Here is a 20,000-nt window from a genome sequence, read left to right as displayed (position 1 = left end):
AATGAAGCCGTTTCATTGTACCGAGACAAATAGTTAGACAAATCCAAGTTTCCAAATAATCTTGTTCAGTCAGGTGCATGCTCAACTTCATAAATAGCTGCGGGCAAAACCAGTCTTTTTTTTTTGTGCATTCAATGATAAATTCACATCAGTACCTGTTCAGAGCTGTGCTCCGACAACAGAAAAGCAGCCTCAAAATGACACGCTCAACAGGCTCATGAAGGCTAATGCCATAGCTAAAACGTAATGTTTTGCGATTAAACATGCAACACATGATTGTACTAGTGAACTGCATTGACTAAGTATTTTGCCATGGTTGTGCAGACACTTCATTTCCACCACTGGTCGGTCTTCAGCATGGTGGGGACAGTGTTTGCAACCTCTTGCACAATACGGAGTACAAACTTGCTAATTTTCCCTCTACCGTTACTTCTTAGCGGGAGGGCAGATGCCATCCAGCCCGTGTACGGAGATCATGCCCGGTCTTGTTCTCCAATCTTGTGCCTGCTCTTCACTCCAGTGGCCTTCTGCTGAGCGAGCCCTTTGACCCAATTAGTGTCATCACCTCCAGCACCGACCACTCTGCTGTTAGTGATGTGGTTGAGAGCTCCGGCGAGACAGGCCGAGGAGGTAATCCAGCCAATCAGTCAACACGCGTGACAGCCGGGCGGATTGCCGTGGCGATGGGCAGGCTGAGACTGGCAGCGTTGAAATTGCTTTCGTTAGGACAGCGGGAACATGCGTTTCCAGCGGCAGAGGAGTCCTGAGTGAGGGGTGGGGGGGCAGATTAATTAGGCTGATCGCCCCTGCCGCACACAGCAGGCTTCTCAACGCCGCGCACACATCTGCACCGACGCCGCTTCTGGAGATGCCTGGCAGCCAATTACAGTATGCAAATGCGGTTACTGTGATTACACCCGTTCCTCGATTCAACTGTGAAAGACACCTGAAGCGCAAGTTAAAAAGTGAACGTTTTTTGCAACAGGTGCCAGTCCTTACTTGCGTGAGCCAGTAAGATGAATCGGAAACAGGGTTGATATGTTTGGTACACTTTTAGAAATATGGTTCACTATATTGAACCTATATAGAACATGAGTACAGTAGTCAAATTTGTTGATAAAACATTGATAAAGCGATAGCCAGCAGAACATAGCATGTAATGTCTATCCTTTTTTTTACAGAAGGTACTGCTAATCGGCACCATTTACTAGTGCTGACTAGTAGAAGTTATTACTTCACGACTTCCTGAATCAACTGAAAAAAGCAAAAAACCCAACAAAAAAAACACCTCACCTGTTCAGAGGACGTCTTTGTTAGCAAAACCCCCACACTCTAAACAGTGCAGTAGCCTATTTGGAGAGCACAACTTCAACATTATCAAAGTATTTCAAAAGAAATCATATCCACTCGGCGACCACTTAATTAGGGAGACCTGTACACCAGCTTGTTAATGCAAATATTTCATCACTCAATCATGTGGCAGCAACTGGATGCATAAAAGAATGCAGATGTGGTCAAGCGGTTCAGCTATCTTTAATACCAAATGTCAGAATGGGGAAGAAATGTGATCCAAGTGACTTTGACCGTGGAACGATTGTTGGTGCCAGTTGAGTATCTCAGAAACTACTGATCTGGGATTGTCATGCACAGCAGTCTCAGAGTTTGCAGAGAATGGCACAAAAACCATCCAGTGAGCAGTAGTTCTGCGGGTGAAAACACCTAGTTAATCAGAGAATGGCCAGACTGGTCAAAGCTGACAGGAAGGTGACAGTAATGCAAATATCCACACATTACAACAGTGGTATGCAGAAGAGCATCAAACCGCTAAGTGGATAGACTACAGCAGCAGAAGGTTTAATATGTCTAAAAAATAAGTCTAATAATTACCTAATAAAGTGCTCACTGAGTGTATGTATAGGTATGGGTCAAAGCGCACAGGCAGTAATTGTCTACTGTCCCTCTTTGAACTACAGCTAGACAGATTCTCATTTAGGATGCGTTTCCACTCAGTTCTGGAGAAACAAGTCTATAAGGCACTGAATCAGGATGTGCCTCTTGCTCATACGCACGCAAACAAGACAAGATCCTGTTGCGTTTTGTGCTGTCCATTGTAAAATCTCTGCCTTATGAATTCAATTCAATTTTCAACTTTATTTTGTGTATCTCTTTTTACAGAGAACATTCACAAACATGCTGTACAGAGAAACAGAAGGAAAGCATATGTAGCAAAAAGAATAGGCTTGAACCACCAACAAGCAAACAAGTGAGGTAAAAACTCCCAGTAGTGAGAAAAAGAACAAATAAAGGACAGGGTATTGCAATGGTTTCGAGTACAGATTTGTAAAACGCTGCCTGTTAAACTTCAGTTAAGCCTCCTGATGAAATGCAAATGTTGTTACGGTTTACTAAACTTGGATTGTGTGCACACTTCCACAGCTTATCGTGAAGGCCAACTTCCAATTATTTACACTCTGTCACCATTTCCACGGGTTTAACTTTAAAAACATGTCTGGGATGTCTGAGATGCCACTCCAAAGATTAAGCACCGTATCTCTGCGTTTTTTTATGTTAACCTTTAAAAAGTCATACCCATTTGTAAATGGTTTAAGAATATCGAACGGTCACCACGGTTCACGCACGGTTGTTATCTGTGTGTCAGTGTTGAGAACAGGAAATAAAACACGAGTTGACTACAGCTCATGAACCATACTTTAATGCTTGGCTAGCTGCCCTTTATAAGCGAAAATCAGTCATTTGGGATTCACTCTCAGACCAATCAGTCTATCAGCTAATATATGTAGCTGAATTGTATTAAAAACATTGCAAAATATAATAAAACAATCAACAAATCTCCAGACTATGAAGTAAAGATGCAACATCACTGAGCCATGAGTGCAAGTTAACTATGTTAACCGAGAAGTACAAATTTGAAATATTTACTACATCCGTAACAAGCCAATCTAAGAAATGAAGAACAGTGTATGAGATGAGAACATAACGGAACCAGAAGGACCCCAAGTAACCCCATCCCAATTTACGCCCAAAACACAATGCAGCAAGCCGTGGACGGAACGTCTGATTACGGAGAGAGTGGGCGGACAAGAGCTGGCGGAGAGAAAAGTGTGTGTGTGTGTGTCTGTGTGACTACGAGTGCACTCCTTAAAGGAAAAAAATGTGTAGGCTATAGAGTTATCATCATATCTGAAAACAGTCCTCAGCAGGAGAGCGCTGTTCTCCTGCAGGCCTCTGTCTGCTGCTGTTACTTCCGCGGGCAGCTGAGCAGAGGCCGGGCCCTCCCTCCCTCTGTGACGCTCCAGGCGATTCTGCATCACCGCACGGAGCTGTTGGCTGCACTCGCCACAGGCACAGTACAGACTGAGCTCCAGACCACGGAGCCCGAGAGCGTTGAAATCCGACACGCTATGATATAATAAAGCTATAATTTATTAATAAGGTGGCCTATGATTTACTGCTGAAATCGTAATTATCTAAACCAAACTGCGCGAGCAGTAGCTACAATGAATTAAGATTAATTTAGCGAGGCTCTTAACCAGAACGCCTTGTAATGACAGTGAACATAAATGCGCTCATTCTTCATCTCAGTTCTGCGAGCGAGTGGCAGCCAAAACGAGTGAAAGAGAAACAGCATAAAAAGCACTAAAGTAACTAATGCCAACATGGACCGATAATACTCATCAGAGATTCATACAGCTACCCCTCCATATGAAACCATACATCTTAGGCTACAGCCTAATTTATGAATAGTGCTCAAGGATGAGGGGAGCCAAGAGGCACTTCAGATGGCAGTGGAAAATATAATGATTCTGTTGTCGTCATTTCATGTGGGAAGTAAATTTATTCAAAAAAAAGAAAAGAAAGAAAAATCACCTACGTAGGCCCCACGACTTGTTCGTTAGTGTAACACGTTTTCTCATAAATAGGCCAATGTTATTCACTATTGATTCAATGTCGCCTACGTATCAGGGAACTTCACATGGCCGAGGCCCGCAGAACTGAGCGGCGGCCTTACCTGGCATTTGGGCGGAAAAGCGTGCCCTGCAATGGCGGGTTGCGCGAGCTCAAGGGCGCCCGACTCCGCGCTCATGCTCGCCTCTCGAGCGCCAAATTAGCTATATGGCGAAATTAAGAAAGTGGTCCAAAGGGGGGTAATTATAGTTAATTATTGTTTTCTATATTAGTACTATTAATTTATTTTAATAATTGATTCACTCCGTTTTAAAATATCCATAAACTTGACCTGTATATCCATATCCTAAGTCGAAAAAAGACAGAATAGTCTTAAATTAGCTACAAGAGCAGATTAAACTATTTGTAACGTTAGCTAGCTTGCTAAGTTAGTAGCGAATTAGCCAACTTGTAAATTAACTTGGCAAACCGAGACTCTCACCTTTCACTCAGTGCCAATGTTGCTGCTACTGTCGTGAAGGTGCTGTTAACGTCTTGTTATTGTTATTGTTTATTTTTTAACTACAAACAACAACAAATAGTTGGATAATTCCATGAAAGTATATTTCAAGTAACTTAAGGCATGCCTAGGACCTAAAGCAACACTTGGGTTTGTGATTGATTAGTTTCCTGTCTAAATGTTAGTTAGCTAGTAACTTCAAGGTTAACCTAGCAACTTCACCCAGGACGACACAATTTGACAGTTAGCTAGCTAGCTTGCTAGTTTTTTTAATTACAGGCAGTCAAACTGCCCAGCGAGTGTGCTTGGTAAAACCAACCAGCTTCGATTCCAAAACAGGCCACTCCGTTTGAGCTGCTGAAAGCCTGTGTAATTTGATGTTGATGGCTCGGTAGTTGACCAATCAAGGCAATGTAGCAAGGAGGATTTGGCTAACGTAATAACCACCTTTACCTGTCTAAATCGATGGACGTGTTAGTTAGCTGATATTAGTTATCTCATGGAAATTAATGCGTGTAATTGGCTAGTGTTTACTAGCTACTCTGTAATCTAACTTCTTTATGTTTTCGCCTTTGTAGATTGTGTGGACAGGCATAAGGGGAGAAGTTAAAAGAAAAAATAATTTCCAAGGTCAGCATGTTTTACACCAAGCTTTTCACGTCAAAGCGTGGGCCGCTCGCTAAGATTTGGCTTGCGGCTCACTGGGAGAAAAAGATAACGAAAGCGCACGTCTTCGAGTGCAACCTGGAGAACACCATCCAAGAACTGATCTCGCCACAGGTGAGCGAACCGCGCAGCAACGTTGTTTTAAATACAAATACATTATTATATGTTTTATACTGCAGTTAATGGAGGGAGTTGCCATGGCCGTACGCTATGCTCCCACTCAGTGACGTGCTCAGCTGGGATCTGTAGCCTCTTTCCTGGAAGGTGACATGGTTTCATTTTAAAATCATGATAAATCATCATTAAATTCAGACTCAAGAAACCGGGTGAGGAAAGTCAAGGGGAGCTATGGTTTAGACTAGCAAGGGGGTTTATAAGTATTCACAATTGAGCCTTAACACAAAGCAAAAATGGCAACGATTTTGTAAACAAACAAACAAACAAACAAACAAACAAACAAACAAACAAACAAACAAAAAGAGACTAGAGACATGGGGAATGCAGTGAGCTTAGCTGGAGTTTAAACCGCAGTTTTAAACCTCTAGACCACAGATCTGCATGTCAACTGGAGAAGATGTTCAAAGCTGTGCACTTAAGATTTAGCCTAGCTATTCCAGTTGGAATGCAGGTCTGTGATCTAGAGGTAAACTCCGGCTTAAACACAATGGACACCTGTTGCTTAGTTTATTTGCTTACTTTAGAAAGCTGTGGTAGAACCCCGCATATGTAACTTGTTTTAATCTCAGAAATGATGTTACAATTATAATATCATAAATTTTACGGTCTCACCTTTTATGGATTTTTCTTTAAAGTAATAACAATTCATGCTTTGTTACGCTATGTGGCTGGAGTGAGTTTGTGATGTCATTTTGCCGTTGTTTGATTGGCAGATTAAGATCGGCCTACGGACGTCTGGTCACCTGCTGCTGGGCGTGGTGCGGATCTACTCCCGAAAAGCCAAATACCTCCTGGCCGACTGCAACGATGCGGTCCTCAAAATCAAAGTGGCATTTCGTCCAGGTTATATTCATAATTATTTCTTGAAAATATCACATTTATGTAAGGCCAGTGTTGCTACCGCCAGAAAGAACTTTAGCTTTAGCTTTTACTGAATTTCGCAATGGCGGGTTTTGTGCTTGGCATCAAAGCTATATAGCCAATAAATAATGGCTGACCAATAAATAGTCATTTACAGACGTCAGGCACAGAAAAACTGATTTAGAGCAGAATTGCCTTTTTCAATGGCGTTACTATCAGGCAGCTCGCCAGTGGGTCCCTGACTTTCAGAAACGGATATAAAAGTAGAATTATCTTTGCAGTGGCATTACTGTGGTAGCCGCCTAATTAACTGGGTGATGGACTGAACTCATTTGGCGAATTTGTGGAAGAGGCTTGTGAGATGTGATTGGGTGTGGGGTGTGGGGTGTGGGGTGTGGGGGGGGGCAGGGGAACCCTTCCAGGCTGCAGTGGCTTTAACCCGCAGCCTCAGAGTCGACCGTGCGGGCGAAACAGTCGTACCAGCAAGAGAAACGTGAACAATGCCGTTGAAAACAAACAAACAAACATAAAATCCTTTTACGCTTGCATGAATGCAAAAAAAAAAAAATATGTATAATAATATATGACCGTGAAACGTCCCCGCTGACACAACTGGTCTTTCCCCCCAGGTCAGACGGATCTCCCCAGCGACAACCTGGAGGCCACCTTCAAGGTCATCACTCTCGCGGAGGACTTTGCCGATTTCAGCACCCAGCTCCCGGACATCAAGTACAGCTTTTTCCCACCGCACATTCATCAGCACATTCATCAGCCTTTTGGTTTAAGCGACACTGTTTAAGCATTCATAACCTTGTTTTCCTGCTGGACTGTATTCATGACATTACATTATTGGCATTTGGCAGACGCTCTTATCCAGAGCGACGTACAGTTGCAGGAGACAATCCTCCCCTGGAGCAGTGCAGGGTTAAGGGCCTTGCTCAATGGCCCAACTGCTGTGCAGATTATTATTATTATTTTTTTAAATTGTGGCTGAACCGGGATTAGAACCACCGACCTTGCGTGTCCCAGTCATTTACCTTAACCACTACGCTACCGGCCGCCCTACACTACATTAATGGCATTTGGCAGACGCTCTCATCCAGAGCGATGTACAGTTGGTGAGACTAAGCAGGAGACAATCCTCCCCTGGATCAATGCGGGGTTGAGGGCCTTGCTCAAGGGCCCAACGGCTGTGCGGATCATATTGTGGCTACAGCACTACGCTACAGGCCGCCCTATTCGGATTGCACTAGCAAGTCCTGCTGTGCAGGGTGAGGTAGCTTTATTTGTGGAGTGTGACATCAGCTTATAACTTAACAGGTAATTACTCTCTATATACTTTATAGTGAAACATTTAAATCCATGCCATTATTTTAACACTCATGAGGCTATATCATTTTAGGCTAAAGAACCGGGTAGAAAAGCATGTTCTGCAGTTCCTATACAGTTAAAAAAATGCTTTCTGCAGTCTGACCTCGTCCGAAATGTGATGTCACAGGACCCTGTTTTGAGGTACCTCTATGTCATATAGATGGTAAATGGTGGGCATTTATATAGCGCCTTTATCCAAATCACTGTACAATTGATGCTTCTCATTCACCCATTCATACACACACTCACAGTGATTGGCTGCCATGCAAGGCACCAACCAGCTCGTCAGGAGCAGTTAGGGGTTAGGTGCTCACTCGTTGAGTGACACTTCGACACACCCAGACCGGAATCAAACCGGCAACCCTCCGACTGCCAGACGACTGCACCACCCGAGTCAATGTCGCCCCTCGAGTCTGAATATTGTTGACAAATTCGGCTGCACAGCTGGTTACGGATCGCCACACGCAGAACCCTGCTGGCACCTGATTGGTTAGAGAACACTTGGCAAATGAGATGGACACCTACTCTACCCACCCCGGAACGTGCCATCGCCTCACGGCGGGGGGCGTTGCCGCTAAAGATCATGGGTGCTCAGTCAAGATTAATAATAAAATGAAAGGGCGAGAAATGGGAACACATAGGGGAACGCGTGCGTGACCATGACCGTGTGCGGCTTTGGGAGTGCGATGCACAGGATGAAGAGCTCTCAGCCGCCCCCCTCCCCCCCCCCCATGTGATGCCAGGTATGGCAGTGGTTTTTAATTTCATCATCCTCAAATCAGCCATCCGTGGTAATGAGCCATAGCAGTCCAAGAACACTTGATTGATTTTTAACAGCCAATTAAAACGGTCATGTTCGGGAGAAACTCTGTCTGCCTCTCGGCTGTGGACGATGCCCACACTCTGACCTTGGCTGCATTCTCCGTGAGATGAAAGGAATGCTATCGCCCCCGCTGAGGTTAACCAACTCATCAGACCAGTACCTGTTCCTTTTGGTGTTTCTTCTCTCCCTCTAGAGCAAGCTCTATTACCAGGTTTACTTTTCTACTTTTCTACTTTTCTTTTTTTTTCTTTTTTTTTCAAGGTTGCATCTTCATATGATTGAAAAGGGATGCATGGATGCCATGGAAACCCACAAAATCCAAAATCCAATCAAAGCAAAAATGCTCTCAACAAGATGAATCCTAAAATGAGTTTAAAAAAGTATGAGAAGTAAGTTTTGTTTCAACTGGACAGAAATTATGCTGTTCTAACAAGAAAAATGCTGCATTGTTGCTTATTTTTTAATTCATTTTAGAACCGTTGAAACTGCTCCCCCACTGTGCAGTAGGGAGAAAGATCGGATGGACTGACGGTTAAAATGTCTGTATTACAGCCCAAAGGGCCCTGAGTTTATGTGAGAATCGCTGACGTGTCCTAGGAGGGTGGCTTTCAGGAGTATGTAGTGTTCATTCCATTTCATTAAGGATGGCCAGTCTACACATGTTCAGTCTCATAACTCTTCTAGTTCTTGACTTGCGACAGAAAAATATTTGTTTTGCTATTCGTATAGAGGAACACCCATTTTATTTTTCTATTATTTGAAGCACTGCCTACTTTGTTGTGTTTATTTGGGGCGACATTGGCTCAAGAGGTAAGAGCAGTCGTCTGGCAGTCGGAGGGTTGCCGGTTCGATCCTGCCCTCAGTGTGTCGAAGTGTCCCTGAGCAAGACACCTAACCCCCAAATGCTCCTGACAAGCTGCCTTGCATGGCAGCCAATCGCCGTTGGTGTGTGAGTGCATGTATGAACGGGTGAATGAGAAGTATCAATTGTACAGCGCTTTGGATAAAGACGCTATATAAATGGCAACCATTTACCATTTGCCATATTTAAATGTTAATTCTTTCCTGGATCAGCCATATCCATCCGCAAATTGGTGGCTCTCTTCAGTTTATAGTGTCCAGCAGGCTGATATTAAAGAGCTAGAAAGGGGTGACCAGTGGACCTTTAATGAGGGGCCGATGTATTTTTGTGTAGGTTTTGTGGAGCACCATGATGTGAAGTCTATGGTGTACTGCATTACAGACTTTGAATTTTATCTCTCAAGTTGAAATGTCCAATCGCATTATACACTCGGTGACCAGGTATTCATTTGACTTTTTGGACCTATTGGTCTTCTGCTGCTGTAGCCCATCCACTTCATTCTGATTCATGCTTCTATGCATACATTGAGTTGCTGCCACACAAGTGACTGATTAGATAGTTGCATTATCGAGCTGCTGTACAGGTCTACCTAATAAAGTGGTCGCTGAGTGTATATCGGCGTTTACTGCAGCAACCCCGCACTATTGATTCGGGAGAGTGCAGATAAGCGTGCAATCTCCTCTAAACAGAGTCGGCCGCCGCCTCCTAACACACTGCAGTGCACCAGCCGGGCCTGCGCAGACTTGAGGTGGCAGAAGGTGCTTAATGTGCAGCTGAACAGGCGGTACCAAAATTTATATTGTTAAAGGTACACTAGGTAAGATTTTTGTGTTAAAATAGCGTTAGAAGACTATTGTAAGTCCCTTCCTATCGTTGAAAAAGGCTCACTGACATGTAGGGATGTGTATCGTTAGGATTTTATTGAGATTCAATTACATAAGATTCAATCGTTTTTTATTACCACAAGGGGGGTAACACCAGCAACATCATTAAACAACTTACAGCACCTGCCTTTTAAGCCCTTAGCAAGTCAACATGTGCAGTGCGAGGTATGTCAAAAAACAGCCTTAAAGGTAACTGTCAATGTGATAATGCTTCAACAGAACAGAAGCTTAACTTAAAATTACAAATGCTTCTCAGAATAGATTAAATAAAATAAAAACCTAGGGAGATGACCAAAGCCCTTGCCTACATGTTCAACCCAACAGACCCATACATGTAAACAGAACAGTGTAGGGGAGGCGCTTCTCCTGACCCATTTAGGAAAAGCAACATATTTACTTTCTCTGGCAGCAGCCGAGATCGCTCTGGACAGAGTGACGTCACGCTATACACTCGGATAAAATGGCGCTGCGCATGTTTTAAAAAAGGGTAATTTAATTACTTATTATTTTTAATCCAGCTTTACTGGCAGTCTTAAACCTTTAAGGATGTATATATTGTGGATCAATCTTGTAAATTATGCCAACTTAATCTAGTATTTCACTTCCCCTTTAATGATTCATACACTCACTGTGACTTGATGAAGAAGCACTGTTGGAGTCTGCCTGCACGGAGGAGGGCACGGTGTGGTTACCGTCTGCCGGGTTGCTAACTTTAGATGCGTTGTTTAGGCAGTCAAACACGCCGCACTCCTTCAGCTTTATGCTATGGGTAGACTGCAAGTGTTTCATGATGTTGCTGGTGTTACCCCCCCTTTGACGCAACTACTTTCTTGCATATGTTGCACTGAGCCGAGGATTCATTGAGTTTGATGAAGTGAGCCCATACCTTGGAGCGCTTTGCTCTTATGGCCGACATATTGACTACTAGAGAAAACAACGGGGCGCTGCATCATAACCTGTCGACGGCGGCAGTGTCATAATTACGCGACGGTTAGGTAGACTCTTAAAAAATACCGAAAACAGTATCGTTTGTCCAGAATCTTTAGCGGTACTCTGGTACCGACCAATTAGGAACCGGTACCAAAGAATACCGGCTCTCGGTACACATCCCTACTGACATGTTGACTCAGCCTCTGCCGGTGTTTATAGTCCTTAAATTCGGGTTTCAAAACATACAGTTGACAGCCCGACGCTCTGTACCAAAACATTGTATAACTACAATAATTCAAGCTCATTGGTTGAAAATTGGTTCTAATTGCCACAGCCACTGGCGTTACAACATCAGCGCATTTACAGAGAAGGGAGAGGGATGAACAGTGTTGAAGGTGTTTGTTGCTGCTATTGGCCTCTCTTGGCCGTCGGAAGTCCGAAATTACCTATTGTACCTTTAACGTACTTATTTCACAACTGCCAGACGTCTGTGTAGCCGAAGCAGCATTTTGCATAGGGAGTCTGGGCCCCCGGGTCCGTCTTGCCCAAGAGCCGATGACAAAGCCACCTTTCCCCACTGGTGGGCTCGAGTGAGCGTCAAGTGAAGTTGCGACGCGTTGATCCGTCGCCAGTCCGGCCTGCGCGGTGACTGCGCCCGCTGAGGAACGCTGGACTGATATTATCAGTCTTTGTGAGTTTCCAGCAGACAGGGATGGCGCGCGTGCGCGCGTGACTGACTGACGGGTCGCTGTGTTTGCCGCGGCGCCCGTGTGCCGCTTTCAGTGCCATCGGAGTGGCCGACCATTTCTCCCTGAACCAGTGCCGCACGGAGGACATCACTCTGAAGGAGGACCTGGGAAACAGCTTCCTTCTGCTGCAGTCAGACTTTGGTATCCGCCCGTCCGTCCCCGTGCTCCCGCTGGTGAACTAGTGCTGCACTGCTTTAATTACAGCTACTGGGCTGCACTGCTGTAATTAATTACAGCTCCTGGGCTGCACTACTGTAATTAATTACAGCTACTGGGCTGCACTACTGTAATTACAGCTACTGGGCTGCACTGCTTTAATTACAGCTCCTGGGCTGCACTACTGTAATTAATTACAGTTCCTGGGCTGCACTACTGTAATTACAGCTGGTTTGTGGCCTGTGAAACAACCGTTCAATGGTAGTTTTTCTCCTGAGGAATGCGGTTTATGATCATGTTTGCTTACTGACTACCCCAGAAACTAAAACACTTTCATTGATGTGAATTGGACCAATTATTATAGAGACAACGACATGGCGTTAGCTCACCACGGTCCAAACACCACTGTAAAGCTGGAGGAGCGCAAAGCATACGAAAACAAGCTTTTATTTATTCGTCGTGAAAGTTTCACTGTTTGGAACATGGTGAGCTAACTTGGTGTTCGGAACACGGTGAGTTTTTACGTTACTTTAAACCAACTTTTATTAGGCCACTTAAATAAAGACACGATTGAAAGAGCAGTAAGACTGAACTGATGAACCTAATGTGTGTGTGAATAAGCACCCCCCCCTCTCTATCTCTGCCCCTATCAGTGCCCTCCATCTCCTCGCTCTCTCTCTCTCCCTCCTCTCTTTATCTCAATTTCAAACGCAGTCTACTTCATTAGCATGACAACTGAAGCCTTTCCAAAGCGCAGATACGGATTTACGGCCTTTGCCACAATCTAATATGGAGAATAAAAACTAATGAACTACTTTCGCTGCTCACTGAAATAGCCACAATTATAATTATTGACACAATAGCAAATGGCAGTGAATGAATCGATGAATGTCCCTCTCTCCCTGCAGGGGAGGAGTCTCACCAGCAGGGGGGCATGTTTGACATCAGTTTCCCCACTCTGGCTGATCCCGGCGACGGCTTTGGGGACGAGGAGCTTGGGGTGGACTTCCTGGGTAGGAGTCAACTTCCAATGCCCTCACACACACACACACACACACACACACTCCTAAACTCACTCATATGCACTCACACATATACACACACATACACTCCTAAACTCACTCACATGCACATACACACACACACTCCTAAACTCACTCACATGCATTCACACACACGCACTCCTAAACTCACTCATATGCCCTCTCACACACCTACATACACACACACTCCTAAACTCACTCATATGCACTCACACACATACACACACACACTCCTAAACTCACTCACATGCACATACACACACACACACTCCTAAACTCACTCACATGCATTCACACACACACACGCCTAAACTCACTCATATGCCCTCACACACACACACACACACACACACACTCCTAAACTCACTCACATGCACTCACACACATACACACACACTCCTAAACTCACTTGCATGCACTCACACACATACACACACACACTCCTAAACTCACTCATATGCCCTCACACACATACACACACACACTCCTAAACTCACTCATATGCACTCACACACATACACACACACACACACACACACACACTCCTAAACTCACTCATATGCACATACACACACACACTCCTAAACTCACTCATATGCACTTGCACACATACGTACAGTACTGTGCAGAAGGCTTAGGCAACCTAGACTTTATTATATATATATTTATTTTTGTGTGTGTGTTAGTATAAAAGAACACATTTGAGATTTCCAAATATTCATTTTCCAAAAGATTTTATTTTACAGAGACATTTTTGTATTTAATTTAAAAAGTAACATATTACTGGAAGCAATTGACTACTTTTTACATAAAAACTGTCTGAGATCAGAAGCAAGGAGCCAACCGACGTCTGCAGAAGAACTGTGGCAAGTCCTCCGACATGCTTGGAACAACCTCCCTGCTGATTGTATAGAACTGCAGGACAGCGTTGGCTATCTCAGAGAAGTGATGTGGTCACAAAATATTGATTTGATTCAGTTTTTAACTGTTCTGCCAAATAACTTTTGCACAGTACTGTACACACTCCCAAACTGACTCACACTCATGTACACACTCCTAAACTCACTCACACACATATGTACGCACCATGAATACCTTTTTAGATGCCAGGCCCTCTGCATGGCTTCTAAAGGTACAGTCCTGCTTATGGCAGCCACTTTTGCTTCCCATCGCATTCACCACCACAATTTACGCTTTTGCCCAGAGGCTCTTGGAAGCTTGTTCTCGACTCTTTCTTAAACAGTTAAGGTGGTATGATGGCAGTGCCTCTCCTCAGAATCTGACCAACTAGGCCTACCTTAGTTACATGCGCTATTCCCAAACTCTGCCCACAGGGGTAGACATTAGCGAGTTAGCAACATTAGCATGACCTTGTTAAACTGATTTCTGATAAAGCCTGAAAATGAGATTGATTTTTATCCAGTAAATCTCCCGCCGACTCTTTATCTGCGATGATTTGCAGATCTGATTCTGTGCAGTTACACTAAGATGGCATTTCCCCTAGCCGATGATCTGCTCTACAACAGGATGTTTTGCAATTTTCTGCAACGATGTTACATGTCAGGAGAATATTGGTGACAGGAGAAAGCGCAGCTGCAGGGTATAAGTTCAGATATGATGTGCTACTCCCAGATGCTATCCTGATCAGACTTCGACAAGTTTGACCCGTATCTGACCCCAAAGCCGCACACAGACATGGTCACAGTCATCAGATGTGACATTGCGTTGGATTGTCTAGAAGTGGCTTGTATTTTTAATAAAAAATTAAATGGAGAAGGCTGTGTCTCTGAGAGCTGAGTGTCCGAGTGTGACGCCGTCTCTCGGAGCGGTCTAACGCCCTCCACTCTTGTTGTCCAACAAATCGGTGAAGTTGCATCTTTGCCATGGCATATAAAGCCGCTGTTTTGTGCGTGGGGAATACTCTTAAAGTCTTAAAAAGTCTTTGCACTAAATAAACCTTCCGCCCACACCCCCCCCCCCCCAAACAGACTTCATGTCGAATTCTGCTGAAGATGTGATGCCAATCAACTTTTCATCTGACCACACTGAAAAAGAGATGCCAGCAACTCCGCCTCCGACAGCCGTCACCCAGGGTAAACTATTGTGTGTGTGTGTGTGTGTGTGTGTGTGTGTGTGTGTGTGTTGCGTGCGTATCTGCGTGTCTGCATGTGTGTGTGTGTGTGCGTGTCTGCGTGCGTGTCTGTGCGTGTGTGTGCGTGTGCGTGTGTGTGCGTGTGTGTGTGTGCGTGTGTGTGTGCGTGTGTGTGCGTGTCTGTGTGTGCGTGTGTGCGTGTGTGTGCGTGTGTGTGTGTGTGTGCGTGTGTGTGTGCGTGTGTGTGTGCGTGTGTGTGCGTGTCTGCGCGTGTCTGCGTGTGTGTGTGCGTACGTGTCTGCATGTGTGTGTGCGTGTATAATAAAGAATCAATGGCTGATGAATATAGCTGTGTATTAAATATATATTTACAGATATACATTCAAACTGATAATAACAATTCAACCGAAAAAAAAAAAAAAAGAGTATTCTCGACTTTTGTGTGGGGATTAGGCGCCGTCTACTGGCAGTAAGAGACAGGTGCACACGCGTTGTGTTTCAATACGATGCACATGTTTGTGGTTAAAGGCGATGCCCTCTTGAGATATGTCATTTTTACCCCTAACGGTTAGGAGCGTGTATGCAGCCTAGGGGTGTGACTTCTAGTCTGCATTTACAGACGCATTACACGTCTAAACGATGAAACGCATGTTTTAGGCGCCAAAGGTTATTCAAATAATTCATAAGCACTTCATTTTGCCGTGTTCTGTTGTCACTGTGATTGTGGAAGGCTTGCGTTTAGACGTGCTAGTGCTAATCTGGTGGTGGTTTGACAATCGGGTGTGGTAGTGATGTGGACATGGGAAGTGTGCTCCTTGATTAGCTCTCCAGTGAGAATGTCGGCGTCTCTTTGAGGACATTCCTTATATTCTTTTCAAAGCGCAGAAGAGAAAAAGTTTCTTTCGGCCTCACAGATTTCAGAAAATAAAGTCAAATGCTCATTTTCACCACACTATCTGCTCCAGGCCGACCATCTAATTCCCAACAAACATCAAGAAGAACATTTCTAAAAGTACAGCAAAACTAAACAAGGATACATGACCAGCGGTGCTCCTGTTGTTATCAAAGGAAAGCTTTCTTGACTTTTTCTTTGATGTTAAATAAAGCACATTTGCTCCATGTTAATATTTTCTATTTTCTACAAAATACGTATTCAGTAAATGACCCTTATTTCCTCTCAATGCATTTGAAATTGTCCGCTCTGTACTACCCATCATACGGTTTTGTACGCTTCGCGCTCCAATATAGGCAACAGTATTTGAAGTTCAGTGTGTTGAACGCACTGATCGGGCGTGTTGAACCCAGTAACCAGGCGTGTCGAACCCAGTAGCAGGGTGTGTTGAACTACGTCCTAACCGGGCGTGTTGAACGCAGTTACCGGGCGTGTTGAACCCAGTGACCGGGCGTGTTGAACCCAGTGACCGGGCGTGTTGAACCCAGTGACCGGGCGTGTTGAACGCACTGATCGGGCGTGTTGAACCCAGTGACCGGGCGTGTTGAACGCACTGATCGGGCGTGTTGAACCCAGTGACCAGGCGTGTCGAACCCAGTAGCAGGGTGTGTTGAACTACGTCCTAACCGGGCGTGTTGAACGCAGTTACTGGGCGTGTTGAACGCAGTGACCCGGCGTGTTGAACCCAGTGACCCGGCGTGTTGAACCCAGTGACCGGGCGTGTTGAACGCCCCCTGCAGCTCATCCCGACAGCCCCAGCCCCACCCTGCGGCCCCAGTCCAAGGCCTCCTCACCGGACCAGACCACCCTGCTGGGGAACGAGGAGGAAGGCTTCGCCCTCGAGCCCGTCTCTGAAACACGTAAGTCAAACCCCCCTCGTGCCTCTCTGGCTGCGATCTACCGCTACACACACACACTCACACACACACACACACACACACACACACACTCACACACACACACACTCACACACACACACACACACACACACTCACACACACACTTACACACTCACACACACACACACACACACACTCACACACTCACACACACTCACACACACACACACACACACACACACTCGCACACACACGCACTCACGCGCACTCACGCGCACTCACACACACACACACACACTCACACACACACACACTCACACACACTCACACACACACACACTCACACACACACTCACACACTCACACACACACACACACACACACACACACACACTCACACACTCACACACTCACACACACACTCACACACACACACACACACACACTCACACACACACACACTCACTCACACACTCACACACACACTCACACACACTCACACACACACTCACACACACACACACACACACACACTCACACACACACTCACACACACACACTCGCACACACGCACACACACACTCACACACTCACACGCACTTGCATCACACACACACCTGTAACGCACCTGTGGCCTTTCCTCAGTCTCCTCGGAGAGGAAGAGGATGAGGAGGAAGAGGAGGCTGCTGGTTGACCAGCTGAAGGAGCTGTCGAACGAGGCGATCCGAGACCAGCTGACAGACACGGCCGACCTGCTGTGTCCCATGGACATGGCTCCGCCCACCCGCAGGCTGATGGAGTGGAAGGAGATGGGGAGCGTGCACAAGCTCTTACGCAGCTACTGCGTGCCGCCCGTGCACCTGCACCTCAAACAGGTGCACAGAGCCGCACCCGACTCATCCACACTCACCTGTGACTGATAATACACACACTCACCTGTGACTGATAATATACACACCTGCAACTGATAATATACACACACACACACCTGCAACTGATAATATACACACACACACCTGTAACAGATAATACACACACCTGTAACAGATAATACACACACACACACACACCTGTAACAGATAATACACACACCTGCAACTGATAATACACACACCTGTAACAGATAATACACACACACACACACCTGTAACAGATAATACACACACACACACACACTCTCACCTGCAACTGATAATACACACACCTGTAACAGATAATACACACACACACTCACCTGCAACTGATAATACACACACACACACACCTGCAACTGATAATACACACACACACACCTGTAACAGATAATACACACACCTGCAACTGATAATACACACACCTGTAACAGATAATACACACACACACACCTGTAACAGATAATACACACACACACACTCACCTGCAACTGATAATACACACACCTGTAACAGATAATACACACACACACCTGTAACAGATAATACACACACCTGTAACAGATAATACACACACACACTCACCTGCAACTGATAATATACACACACACACACACATCTGTAACAGATAATACACACACCTGCAACTGATAATACACACACCTGTAACAGATAATACACACACACACACCTGTTACAGATAATACACACACACCTGTTACAGATAATACACACACCTGTAACAGATAATACACACACACACCTGTTACAGACAATACACACGCACCTATAACAGATAATACACACACTCCTGTAACAGATAATATACACACACACACACACACACACACACCAGTTACAGATAATACACACACACCAGTTACAGATAATACACACACACACACCTGTTACAGATAATACACACACACACACCTGTAACAGATAATACACACACACACACCTGTAACAGATAATACACACACACACACACACCTGTAACAGATAATACACACCCACATCTGTTACAGGTGACTCACTGAAACATACCTGTAACAGGTAATACACAGATACACACACCTGTAACAGATAATACACTCAAACATACCTATATCAGGTAATACACAGATACACACACCTGTAACAGATAATACACAGACACACCTCTTAACGGGTAATACACAGACACACACACCTGTAACAGGTAATGCACACACGCACATGCACACCTGTGACCGGTGACTCGCTCAGACACACCTGTAGCAGGCACTCCGTGTACAGCAGCATGATCATTTGGGTTGATGAGCAATTCTGAATGTACAGGGCTGAGTGCCCGGGAGTCGGTGCCGTGCATTGTGGGTAAGCAGCCCTCGTTTCCACAGCTGTTCCCCAGAGACTCGTTGCCGCGCCGATCGGAGGCAGAGCGGGAAGCGGAGGAGAGCGGCCCGGAGCAGATGAGGAGCCCGCAAAGACACAGTGTGTTTATGTCTGCGTCAGCGTCACAGAGCCCTTCCAACAAGGCCCCTGGAGTGACAGTTACACACACACACACCAGCACGAATACACAGCAGTAATAATCTGATGATGGATCACTTCCACATGCATATTTAACTACTCTGGCGAGCACGCCTTCAGCTAACCTATACTGGTGAAGCATGTGAACTGAGCCAGTACTGCACATGTTGAGGGAAAAGCATTGGGGCTCCCATTAAAGTGGATGCCGGATATAAGTCTTTTGAAGGTAAAAGAAAACGTCTGCGAAGGAATTAAATTTGGGAATTTGAATAAATATTTTCCCAAAACATCAGTATTGCATGGCAGCCAATCGCCGTTGGTGTGTGTGTGTGTGTGTGTGTGTGTGTGTATGTATGTATGAATGGGTGAATTAGATCCATCAATCCATCAACAGCGCTTTGGATAAAGGCGCAATATAAATGCCAACCATTTAACCATTTAGCATTTTAAGCGGAATAAGGTGTATGGCTCTCCCTCCACTGTGCTGTTCCGCGGACCACGCTGCCCCCTGCTGGCTGCTCCACCACGTGCACCCTGTGTCCTCCTGTCTCTTGACGCGTGCAGATGCTGAGGGGAGCGGTGTGGCGTTTGGGGGCGACTGTAGCCTCCTGCAGGAATCTCCGGACCAAAGCTCCAGGGGGCTCAGCCTCCACAAGACCCCGCTCCGAAACGCGCCCAGAACCAGGAGCTCCGCCCTGGCTGCCCCCGGGGAACAGGTAAATACAGTAACACAGGCTGGAGTGGGG

General features: G+C 45.4%; 1 protein-coding gene across 5 annotated transcripts in view; it reads left to right on the top strand.

Moving 5' to 3' along the window:
• Positions 1 to 4,043: 4,043 nt before the first annotated feature.
• Positions 4,044 to 20,000, top strand: part of rad21l1 (RAD21 cohesin complex component like 1) — a 19,976-nt gene continuing 4,019 nt past the window's right edge. The window contains exons 1-11 of one of the 5 annotated variants that reach the window (XM_061220620.1): positions 4,044 to 4,166; positions 5,005 to 5,206; positions 5,983 to 6,112; positions 6,760 to 6,859; positions 11,784 to 11,890; positions 12,814 to 12,918; positions 14,937 to 15,041; positions 16,733 to 16,852; positions 17,477 to 17,706; positions 19,122 to 19,215; positions 19,819 to 19,970. In XM_061220620.1, coding sequence (XP_061076604.1) covers positions 5,063 to 5,206; positions 5,983 to 6,112; positions 6,760 to 6,859; positions 11,784 to 11,890; positions 12,814 to 12,918; positions 14,937 to 15,041; positions 16,733 to 16,852; positions 17,477 to 17,706; positions 19,122 to 19,215; positions 19,819 to 19,970 — 1,287 coding nt within the window. In that variant the 5' untranslated portion in view covers positions 4,044 to 4,166; positions 5,005 to 5,062. Of the gene's footprint in view, positions 4,167 to 4,360; positions 4,448 to 4,737; positions 5,207 to 5,982; positions 6,113 to 6,759; positions 6,860 to 11,783; positions 11,891 to 12,813; positions 12,919 to 14,936; positions 15,042 to 16,732; positions 16,853 to 17,476; positions 17,707 to 19,121; positions 19,216 to 19,818; positions 19,971 to 20,000 lie in introns of those variants that run through there. The other 4 variants (XM_061220618.1, XM_061220617.1, XM_061220621.1 and 1 more) reach the window with 4 other exon arrangements.

The sequence above is a fragment of the Conger conger genome, chromosome 14 (genome assembly GCF_963514075.1).
Source record: "Conger conger chromosome 14, fConCon1.1, whole genome shotgun sequence".
NCBI lineage: Eukaryota > Metazoa > Chordata > Actinopteri > Anguilliformes > Congridae > Conger > Conger conger.
The sequence above is the reverse complement of the archived record's forward strand: the minus strand, read 5'-3'. Positions and strand labels throughout refer to the sequence as shown.